At 54.7% G+C, this 12432-nt stretch overlaps 1 protein-coding gene across 1 annotated transcript in view; it reads left to right on the forward strand.

Annotated features, from left to right (window-relative positions):
- The first annotated feature begins 3699 nt into the window (after positions 1-3699).
- BIN3 (bridging integrator 3) overlaps positions 3700-12432 on the forward strand; it is a 28577-nt gene continuing 19844 nt past the window's right edge. Inside the window, exon 1 of the mRNA XM_085510471.1 lies at positions 3700-3760. Coding sequence (XP_085366597.1) covers positions 3753-3760 — 8 coding nt within the window. The 5' untranslated portion in view covers positions 3700-3752. The remainder of the gene's footprint in view (positions 3761-12432) is intronic.

Raw genomic sequence — 12432 nt, forward strand, 5'->3', positions numbered from 1 at the left:
TTGGGTTGAGAGACCCTATGGGGTTAGTTGGGTTGAGAGACCCTATGGGGTTGGTTCAGTTGAGCGACCCTATGGGGTCGGTTGGGTTGAGCAGCCCTATGGGGTTGGTTGGGTTGAGCAGCCCTATGGGGTTGATTGGGTTGAGAGACCCTATGGGGTTGGTTGGGTTGAGCAGCCCTATGGGGTCGGTTGGGTTGAGAGACCCTATGGGGTTGGTTGAGTTGAGCAGCCCTATGGGGTCAGTTGGGTTGAGCAGCCCTATCAGGTTGGTTGGGTTGAGAGACCCTATGGGGTCGGTTCAGTTGAGCGACTCTATGGGGCTGGTTGGGTTGAGAGACCCTATGGGGTCGGTTGGGTTGAGCAGCCCTATGGGGTTGGTTGGGTTGAGCAGCCCTATGGGGTTGGTTGGGTTGAGAGACCCTATGGGGTTGGTTCAGTTGAGCGACCCTATGGGGCTGGTTGGGTTGAGAGACCCTATGGGGTCGGTTGGGTTGAGCAGCCCTATTGGGTTGGTTGGGTTGAGTGACCCTATGGGGTCTGTTGGGTTGAGCAGCCCTATCAGGTTGATTGGGTTGAGAGACCCTATGGGGTTGGTTCAGTTGAGCGACCCTATGGGGCTGGTTGGGTTGAGAGACCCTATGGGGTTGGTTGGGTTGAGCGTCCCTATTGTGTTGGTTGGGTTGAGCAGCCCTATGGGGTTGGTTCGATTGAGAGACCCTATGGGGTTGGTTGGGTTGAGCGACCCTATGAAGCTGGCATTGAGGGGCTGGTTGGGTGGCTCGGCCCCATAGTTCGGCCCCACAACCTCCATGCCCTGCAGCGTTGGGTTTTTCCACCTCTGGCCCCACAGGGGATTTATTAAGGCTCAGAGGTGGCGTCCGATGGCACAAAGAGGATCTGGTGGTTCAGCCCTTAATGCGGCGGTGCCGCAGGTGTTGGTTAGAAGGATTTCTGCTCAGGTTATAAATAACGGGGATTTCGGGGCCGGCGCTCGGAGCCGCGTCGGGGCGAGGAGGGGTGATGGGTAAATCCCACAGCTGAGCCCACGCGTGGCCACAACGCTCTGCTTCCCATCCTTGGGGTGATCCATCCTTCCCAATGGGGGGCAGAGGTTGGGGCTGGTGCTGGTGCTTTGGGGTCAAGCAATGATGGGCAATGGGGTCGCCGGGTGGACGCCAATGGGGCACCGTTGTGTTGGGGCACCATTGGGGTCATAACGGTGACATCCCAAGCAACGTTGGGGTGATCCATCCTTCCCTATGGGGAACAGAGGCTGGGGCTGGTGCTATGGGGTCAAACAATGGTGGGCAATGGGGACACCGGGTGGGCACCATTGGGGTCATAACGGTGACATCCCAAGCAACGTTGGGGTGATCCATCCTTCCCTATGGGGAATAGAGGCTGGGGCTGGTGCTATGGGGTCAAGCAATGGTGAGCAATGGGGATGCCGGGTGGACACCATTGGGTTGGGGCACCATTGGGGTCATAATGGTGACAGCCCAACCAATTTTGGGGTGATCCGTCCTTCCCTATGGGGAGCAGAGGTTGGGGCCATTGCTGGTGCTATGGGGTCAAGCAATGATGGGCAATGGGGACGCCAGGTGGGCACTATTGGGTTGGGGCACCACTGGGGTCATAACGATGACATCCCAACCAATCCCGCTGTGGGTCGGATCCCACTCCCCATAGGGCCATCACCCTACAGCAGGGCCACCACCCCATTACCACCCCATCCACAATGCCATCCCCCTTCCCCATCCCCATCCCCCACAAGGCATTTGGACCCGATATCCCCATCAATTCCCTTCCAACCCAATGACCCAACGACCCTCTATGCCCCATATCTTCCTCCCCCCACCCCATATCCCTCTCCCCCCATCCCACGTCCCCTCTCCCCATACCCGTGGGCACAATCCGGCGCTCACCTCCCTCGATCCCTCAGCCCTAATCCCGTGTCCTCACCGGTGTGTGTAACACCTTCTCAATTTAGCAGCATCAGCTGCGACGTTAATTAACGCTCTGTTTACCTGCTGCTAATTAATGAACCCAGCCCTGGCACCGCTAATAACCCACGACCAGCCATCGCCCAATTTCATGTTGTTTAGCCCCAAAGCCAACGCTCTGTCCCTATGGGGAACCCAAAACTCCATCCCTATGGGGGACCCAAAACTCCATCCCTATGGGGAACCCCAATACTCCGTCCCTATGGGGAACCCAACATGTGGGATATGGGATATGGGATATGGGATATGGGATGTGGGATGTGGGATGTGGGATATGGGATATGGGATATGGGATATGGGATATGGAATATGGGATGTGGGATGTGGGATGTGGGATATGGGATATGGGATGTGGGATATGAGATATGGGATATGGGATATGGGATATGGGATGTGGGATATGAGATATAGGATATGGGATATGGAATATGGGATGTGGGATGTGGGATGTGGGATATGGGATATGGGATGTGGGATATGGGATGTGGGATATGGGATGTGGGATGTGGGATATGGGATATGGGATATGGGATATAGGATATGGGATATAGAATATGGGATATGGGATGTGGGATATGGGGTATGGGATATAGGATATGGGATGTGGGATATGGGATATGGGATATGGGATATGGGATGTGGGATATGGGATATGGGATGTGGGATATGGGATATGGGATATGGGATATAGGATATGGGATATAGAATATGGGATATGGGATGTGGGATATGGGATATGGGGTATGGGATATAGGATATGGGATGTGGGATATGGGATGTGGGATATGGGATATGGGATGTGGGATATGGGATATGGGATGTGGGATATGGGATATGGGATATGGGATATGGGATGTGGGATGTGGGATATGGGATATGGGATATGGGATATGGGATGTGGGATATGGGATATAGGATATGGGATATGGGATATGGGATATGGAATATGGGATGTGGGATATGGGATATGGGATGTGGGATGTGGGATGTGGGATGTGGGATATGGGATGTGGGATGTGGGATGTGGGATGTGGGATATGGGATGTGGGATATGAGATATGGGATGTGGGATGTGGGATATGGGATATGGGATGTGGGATATGGGATGTGGGATATGGGATATGGGATGTGGGATGTGGGATATGGGATATGGGATGTGGGATATGGGATGGGGATATGGGATGTGGGATATGGGATATGGGATGTGGGATGTGGGATATGGGATATGGGATGTGGGATATGGGATGGGGATATGGGATATGGGATGTGGGATATGGGATATGGGATGTGGGATATGGGATGGGGGATATAGGATATGGGATGTGGGATATGGGATGGGGATATGGGATATGGGATATGGGATGGGGATATGGGATGGGGATATGGGATATGGGATATGGGATGTGGGATATGGGATGTAGGATATGGGGTATGGGATGTGGGATGTGGGATATGGGATGTGGGATGTGGGATATGGGATATGGGATGTGGGATATGGGATATGGGATGTGGGATATGGGATGTGGGATATGGGATGTGGGATGTGGGATATGGGATATGGGATATGGGATGTGGGATATGGGATATGGGATGTAGGATATGGGATATGGGATCCATGACGTCACCCGGCCTCACTCCATCCCGGCACACCAAGGGTTAACACCCCTCGCTCCGTGACGTCACCAAGGGGCCGGAAGAGGCGGCGATTGGCGGCAGCACTTCCGGGATCGGAGCTGGGCCGGGGGAACCATGAGCTGGTGAGTGGGGGGGGGAGAAACGGGACCGAACCGGGAACGAACCGGGAACGAACCGGGACCGAACCGGGAACGAACCGGGACCGAACCGGGAACGAACCGGGATCGAACCGGGAACGAACCGGGACAGAACCGGGACAGAACCGGGAACGAACCGGGACCGAACCGGGGATGAACCGGGAACGAACCGGGACCGAACCGGGGACGAACCGGGACTGAACCGGGGCTGTGGGCCGGGATGAACCCGGAGGGGCTCCAGGGGCGGTTCCTGAACACTGACCCTTATGGGGTCTGGACACTATAACCCTTATGGGATCTGAGCACTATAACCCTTATGGGGTCTGGACACTGACCCTAATGGGGTCTGGACATTAACCCTTATGGGGTCTGGACACTATAACCCTTATGGGGTCTGAGCACTAACCCCTGTGGGGTCCGGACACTGACACTGACCCTTATGGGGTCTGAGCACTATAACCCTTATGGGGTCTGGACACTGACCCTAATGGGGTCTGAGCACTATAACCCTTATGGGGTGTGAGCACTGACCCTTATGGGGTGTGAACATTAACCCTTTTGGGGTATGAACACTGACTCTTGTGGGGTCTGGACATTAACCCCTATGGGGTCTGAGCACTGACCCTTATGGGGTCTGAGCACTATAACCCTTATGGGGTCTGGACACTGACCCTTATGCAGTGTGAGCACTGACCCTTATAGGGTCTGAGCACCAACCCTAATGGGATCTGAACACTGACCCTTATGGGGTCTGAACACTATAACCCTTATGAGGTCTGAACACCGACCCTTATAGGGTCTGAGGCCCTTATGGGGGCTGTACTGCTGTGGGGTGGGTTTGTGATGTATGGGGTGGGTGGGGGTAGATCTTATGGGGTCAGCAGCTGTGTGATGTATGGGGTGGGCACATAGGCCTTACAGTGATGTATGGGGTGGGTGTGGGGTGGGCAGATAGGCCTTATGGGGTCTATATATTTAGTAGGCACTTATGGACCATATGGGGTGGACTATAGGCTTTGTAGGGCCCACAGTGTGTGGGGTGGGCAGCTCTGGGCCCCACAATGTGTGGGGCAGGCCTTGTAGGGTGGGCAGGTACTGACCATATGGGGTTGGTGGCTGTATATCTATATAGGGTTGGCAGGTCGGTACCGTATGGGGTGTGTGGAGGCCCCACATCCTCCTGTGAGACCCTACAGCCACACAGCACCATATGGGGCTGCTCCATTGCAATAAGGCCAGGAGCTGCATTGGTGCTGCACCGTGGAGTCGTCTTGGGGCTGCATTGGTGCTGCAGCAGCATTGGAGCTGCCTTGGTGCTGACGCGTGGTGATGCTGCATTGGAGCTGCCTTGTTGCTGCTGCACAGAGCTGCCTTGGTGCTGATGCATGGAGCTGCATTGGTGCTGCAGCGTGGAGCTACCTTGATGCTGCTGCATGGAGCTGCATTGATACTCATGCATGGTGATGCTGATGCATTGAGCTGCCTTGGTGCTGATGCATGGAGCTGCTTTGATGCTGATGCATGGAGCTGCATTGATGCTGATGCATGGAGCTGCTTTGATGCTGACGCATGGTGATGCTGATGCATGGAGCTGCCTTGATGCTGCTGCATGGAGCTGCATCGATACTCATGCATGGTGATGCTGATGCATGGAGCTGCCTTGATGCTGCATGGAGCCGCCTTGGTGCTGATGCATGGTGATGCTGCAGCATGGGGCTGCCTTGATGCTGTGGCATGGAGCTGCATTGGTGCAGCATGGAGCTGCATTGGTGCTGCTGCATGGAACTGCCTTGATGCTGCTGCATGGTGATGCTGATGCATGGAGCTGCCTTGGTGCTGCAGCACGGAGCTGCCTTGATGCTGCTGCACGGTGATGCTGATGCATGGAGCTGCATTGGTGATGCAGCATGGAGCCGCATGCTGGCCGACTTGCAATGCACATGCCCCATGCTGCAAGATCCCTTTTGCTTTTGCAGCAGAGCAATAAGACGCTGCTGTGTGAAGGTTTGTGGCTGATCATGGTCCAGCTCCAAACCTCACGTCAGTCATTGAGCGCGTTGCAGCTCATGCGTCAGCATGGAGACACTGCATGGCTGCAGCTGAGTGTGAGCGACACAATCAGCCTCAGTGCAGCCTCAATGCTTGGCCCTCAGCCTGCTTCATTCAGATGAATGGCCCCATTGATGTGGGGCTGAGCTTTGGGGTTGGGTGACGCAGCGGATGCGATGCCCCGTCGTGCTGCGGACGTCAGAGGGGGATGCACCCAGCGTGGGTGCTCCATGCAGGGGGTGAGCTCTGTTACCCAATGGGTGCAGGGTCTGTTTGCTCTCTGTGTCTGCATCACCCCATTGAGGGGCGTCCCATTGCCTTTGGGGTCAGTTATAGGGCTGGATGTGCGTCCTTGGTTCACCCTCGCTGTGATGTGATATGGGATCTCCTCTGACTCGTGGCTCCTGTCTGGTCCTGGTGTTGTTCTTCTTCATCCTTTGCTTTCCCTCCTGTTCAAATAGGGCAGAACCCAACACGTTGCATCCTCAGCATCCTTCCCATTGCACATACAGGAGGCATTACAACCTGCAGGTGGATTAAAGCCCCGTGCAGCTCAGCAGGGCTGCATTTATGGGCTGTGCTCTCTTAGGGTTCAGCCTCTTTTAGAGGCAGGTTGAGGTTTCCTAAAGCTCCGTGGTTCCTTTGGATTATGGGGCTCAGGCAGCTGCTCTTGGTGCCCTCAGAGCCGTGTCAGCCCCATATGGTGCCCCATGCAGCTCCCCATGGATGGAGCAGCTCCCCATGGATGGAGCTGAGCGTGCTGAGCTTCCCATCCCAGCCAGCTCCTCATTCATGGCAGCCTGAAGGGCTCTTGAAGGCTCTTGGAAGCAATTAAGACCAAATCAGCTCATCAATAGAGTCCCTAATTCCTCCTCCTTTGGCTCCTGGGGATGGGTTCGGATCGGCACCGCTGCAACAGCTGCTGTTTGCTGGGAGAAAGAAGCAACGTGCAAAGCAAAGTGATGGTGGGGCAGCACGAAGCACGTGTCTGCTCACTGTGTTATTGATGGGGGAACCCTGAGGGGGCTCAGCCCTATGGCTGTGGGGTGGGGGGCTCTGAGTGGGGCTGTATGGGCACAAAGGGCTTCGTTCTCAGTCTTTGATTGGAACCCGTCCTTGTTATCCCATATAGTTTGGGATGGAGTTGAGTCGACTGTCCTGGGGAGGACAACGGGTTGGGGGTCTGGAGCCCAAACCTTGGGTCCTCCATAGTCAGTGTTCAATGGTTTATGGCCCCACCGTGGTCAGTGGGGCAGTGGGTTGTGGTCATTCCATGGTCATTGACTCGTGGTTCCTATATGATCAATGGCTCATGGGCCTTCCATAGTCAATGGACCTTGGTCAATAGCTCATGGTCCCTCAGTGGTCAGTAGGCCTTGGTCAGTGTCTTGTGGTCCTTCCATAATCAATGGCTCATGGTCCCTCAATGGTCAATGGGTCTTGGTCTATGGCTTGTGATCCCTCCATGGTCAATAGTCAATGGCTCATGGTTCTTCCTTGGCCAACAGGCCTTGGTCAATGGCTTTTGGTCCTTCCATGATCAATGGCTCACGGTCCCTCATTGGTCAGTGGGTCTTGGTCTGTGGCTTGTGGTTCCCCTATGGATAATAGTCAGTGACTTATGGTTCTTCCATGGTCAGTGGGCCTTGGTCAGTGGCTTGCGGTCCCGCCATGGCCATGGCATGGCCTCTATGGCATTGGTCAATGGCTCATGGTCCCTCAGTGGCTAATGGGCCTTGGTCTATGGCTCATGGTCTCTCAATGGTCAATGTACCTTGGTCAATGGCTTATGGTCTCTCAATGGTCAACGGGCCTTGGTCAGTGGCTCGTGGTCCCTCAATGGTCAATGGGCTTTGGTCTGTGGATCGTGGTCCCCCTGTGGTCAATAGCCAATGGCTTGTGGTCCCTCCATGATCAATAGTCAATGGTTCATGGTTCTTCCATGGCCAACAGGCCTTGGTCAATGGCTCATGGTCCTTCCATGGTCAATGGGCTTTGGTCTATGGCTGATGGTCCTTCCATGGTCAATGGGCCTTGGTCTATGGCTGATGGTCCTTCCATGGTCAATGGGCTTTGGTCTGTGGTTCATGGTCCCTCCATGGTAAATAGTCAATGGTTCATGGCTCTTCCATGGCCAACAGTCCTTGATCGGTGGCTTTTGGTCCTTCCATGATCAATGGCTCTTTGTCTCTCAATGGTCAATGGACCTTGGTCAATGGCTCATGGTCCCTCAATGGCTCATGGTCCCTCAATGGTCAATGGGTCTTGGTCAATGGCTTGTGGTCCCTCCATGGTCAATAGTCAATGGCTCATAGTTCTTCCTTGGCCAACAGGCCTTGGTCAATGGCTCATGGTCCCTCAATGGTCAATGGGCCTTGGTCTGTGGTTCATGGTCCCTCCATGGTCAATAGTCAATGGCTCATGGCTCTTCCATGGCCAACAGGCCTTGGTCAGTGGCCCATAGTTTTTCCATGATCAATGGCTCATGGTCTCTCAATGGTCAAGGGGCCTTGGTCTATGGCTCATGGTCCCTCCATGGTCAATAGCCAATGGCTCATAGTCCCTCTATAGTCTATCCAACGCTCCCATTCTCCCCGTCTCCCATCAAAACCAGAGGCTGGATGTGATTCCAGGTGTTGGTGCTGCTGGTTGGACCCATTGATCTCAGTGTTGTTCTCCATCCTTCACAACAGGACGAACCGAAGGGCTGCAGAGCGGCAGCTCCTCGATGGGGATTTCTCCATCATTATTTCTTTGTGCAGGTGGCAAAAAAGCGGCGTTGAAAAAGCAGAGCTGAGCCACAACCACGTTTCACGAGCGTGCTTAAAATGGGTATTTTTGTAGCATAGTCAGGGCCTAAAACAGCCTGTGCAGGATCCAGCTCACCCACGCGCCTGGCGTGAGTAATTGGCTTCTGATGGGTGAGTAAAACATCGGTATAGATTTGTTTCCATGCTCAGTTTGGGATGGGTGGGAGAAGCAGCTTCTGCCATGGGGCTGGATGTGCTCAGTGCCATGGGGTTGGGTTTGCTTGATCCCATAGGGTAGATCCCATAGGGGGGACCCAATAGGGGGGATCCCATAGGATGGATCCCGTACGGTGGATCCCATAGGATGGATCCCATAGGGTGGGTCCCATAGGGTAGATCCCATAAGGTGAATCCCATAGGGTGAATCCCATAATGGGGATCCTATAGGGTGGGTCCCATAGGGTGAATCCCATAATGGCGGTCCTATAGGGTGGATCCCATAGGGGGGGATCCCATAGGATGGATCCCATAGGGTGGGTCCCATAGGTAGGATCCCATAGGGTAGATCCCATAGGGTGAATCCCAATAGGGGGGATCCCATAGGATGCACTGTGGTTGGTGGCCATAGAGCCCACCTGCAGGCTCCATCCATAGGGTAGATCCCATAGGACGGATCCCATAGGGTAGATCCCATAGGGGGGATCCCAATAGGGGGGATCCCATAGGGTAGATCCCATAGGGGGGATCCCATAGGATGGATCCCATTGGGTGGATCCCATAGGGGGGATCCCATAATGGGGATCCTATAGGGTGGATCCCATAGGGTAGATCCCATAGGGGGGATCCCATAGGATGCACTGTGGTTGGTGGCCATAGAGCCCACCTGCAGGCTCCATCCGTAGGGTGGATCCCATAGGATGGATCCCTTAGGATGGATCCCATAGGGTGGGTCCCATAGGGGGGATCCCATAGGATGGATCCCATTGGGTGGATCCCATAGGGAGGATCCCATAGGGTAGATCCCATAGGGGGGATCCCATAATGGGGATCCTGTAGGGTGGGTCCCATAGGGTGGATCCCATAGGGGGCATCCCATCAGATGGATCCCATCGGATGGATCCCATTGGGTGGATCCCATAGGGGGGATCCCATAAGGTGAATCCCATAATGGGGATCCTATAGGGTGGATCCCATAGGGGGGATCCCATAGGGTAGATCCCATAGAGTGAATCCCATAGGATGCACCATGGGATGGTGGCCATAGAACCCACCTGCAGGCTCCATCCATAGGGTGGATCCCATAGGATGGATCCTATAGGGCGGATCCCATAGGATGGATCCCATAGGGCGGATCCCATAGGGTGGATCCCATAGGGCGGATCCCATAGGGTGGATCCCATAGGGTGGATCCCATAGGATGCACTGTAGGATGGTGGCCATAGAGCCCCCCTGCAGGCTCCATCCATAGGGTGGATCCCATAGGGTAGATCCCATAGGATGGATCCTATAGATCCAGCCCCATGGTAACCCCCAGCCCCATGGCAGCCTCCCTGCCCCATGGTAACCCTCAGCCTCATAGCAGCTCCCCAGCTCCAATGCAGCCCCCTGCTCCCCATGACAGCCACCCCCAGCCCCATGGCAGCCCCACAACCCCATCATGTCAGCCCCAGCCTCATGGCAACCCCCAGCCCCATGGCTAGGCCCCATGGCAGCCCCCCCCAACGTCATGGCAGCCCCACAACCTCGTGGCAGCCCCTCACTCACCCATGGCAGCTCCTTGGGCCCCATGGCAGCCCCCCAGCCCCAGGGCAGTCCCCGGGCAGCCCTCAGCCCCATGGCAGCCACCCCCAGTCCCATGGCAGCCCCAAACCCCATGGCAACCCCCAGCCCCATGGCTAGCCCCCTGGGCCCCATGGCAGCCCCAACCCCATTGCAGCCCCTGGCCCCATAGCAGCCCCCCAACCCCATGTCAGCCCCCAACCCCACGGCAGCCCCACGGCAGCAGCTCACAGTGCAGGGCTGACTCAGCTCGCTCTTCAGGAACATGATTTCAAAGGATTTCACACCCCAAACAACAGCCCCGGAGCTGCCTGGATCAGCAGAAACCAGAGAGAGCAAAAAGAAAGGGAGCAAGAACAGCAATTGTGCAGGGTTAGATGTGCTACAGGGTTATATGGAGCAGGGTTATATGGAGCAGGGTTAGATGGAGCAGGGTTATATGGAGCAGGGTTAGATGGAGCAGGGTTATATGGAGCAGGGTTATATGGAGCAGGGTTATATGCTGCAGGGTTAGATGGAGCAGGGTTAGATGGAGCAGGGTTATATGGTGCAGGGTTATATGCTACAGGGTTATATGGAGCAGGGTTAGATGGAGCAGGGTTAGATGTGCTACAGGGTTTGATGGTGCAGGGTTATATGGAGCAGGGTTATATGGAGCAGGGTTAGATGGAGCAGGGTTAGATGGAGCAGGGTTAGATGGAGCAGGGTTATATGGAGCAGGGTTAGATGGAGCAGGGTTAGATGCTGCAGGGTTAGATGTGTTGCAGGGTTATATGTGCTGCAGGTTGTATCCAGGCAGATAATGAGCCAAGTGCATCACGATGCTAATAGAGGCATTTACTGTGCTGTGCTTATGGAGCTCTGCTGCCTTTATTTTGAGCTGGAGCAGAGCAGGGAGGGTTTGTGACCCCCCCCCCCAGCATAAAGGAGGGACCCCCTGCCCTGGCTAATGGCTAATGGGCCATCAATGGTCAATGGGCCTTGGTCTATTACTCGTGGTCCCTGTGTTTAATAGCCAATGGCTCATGGTCCCTCCATGGTCAATCCAACCCCCTGCCCCATCCTCCTTATAGCCCTGCCTTCCTCCTCCCCACATATTGGGCCTGAGCTCCTTCTCTTACTGCTTAAACACATTCATTGCCATTGAATTGTGCTTTCCCTCTGGTGCAGACCCACACTTTGAGGGTCTCCAGCCCCACATCTCTCCTTCCCCATTCACCTTTTGCCATAGCTGGGTCTTTCTGTCCCCATTGCCACCCTTTGCTTCTCACTGTGGCTCCATTCCCAGCCAGCTCGGTGCTGTCACATCCCATAGCACAGACATAGGGCAGGATGGGCACCCGGCCTGGGTTTATATTTGACCCCACATAGGAAAACATTGAGAAGAATCCTTGTTTTTTCCACTCATTTTTGGCTCTCGTTTCCTGTAAGGCACCGACCCGGCGCCGTAATTACACACCAGGAGATGGTTTGTTTATAAAGGAGAGGTGATTCATGATACCTGGAAAGGGTTAACAGCCCAAAATGACACGGGTTGAAAGGAAGGACAATAAACAGGAAGCCAGGCCCAAAGCTGCACTTATCGGCTGACTCAGGTCGGCGCCCGGCTTCGTTACAGGGCACCTTAATTACACAGTTGGTTTGGAAGCCGGGATGGAGCTGGACTGGATGGAGGGGGGAGGGCTCAGGTTGGGGGGCAGCGTTGGGTTGTGGATGCTTTGGGTTGTGAATGGGTTGGGTTGTGAATGTTGGGATGTGGATGCGTTGGGTTGTGAATTGGGTTGTGAGTTGGGTCGTGAATGGGTTGGGTTGTGGATGGGTTGGGTGATCAATGCGTTGGGTTGTGAATGAGTTGGGTTGTGGATGGATGTGGTTGTGAATGGAATGGGTTGTGAATTGGGTCATGAATGGGTTGGGTTGTGAATGTTGGGTTGTGAATGTGTTGGGTTGTTGGGTCGTGAATGGGTTGGGTTGCGAATGGGTTTTGTTGTGGATGCGTTGGGTTGTGAGTGCGTTGGGTTGTGAATTGGGTTGTGAATTTGGGTTGTGAATGGGTTGTGTTGTGAATTTGGGTTGTGA

Source organism: Coturnix japonica, chromosome 10 (assembly GCF_054131305.1).
Source record: "Coturnix japonica strain WE chromosome 10, WE-NBRP24, whole genome shotgun sequence".
NCBI classification, from domain to species: domain Eukaryota; kingdom Metazoa; phylum Chordata; class Aves; order Galliformes; family Phasianidae; genus Coturnix; species Coturnix japonica.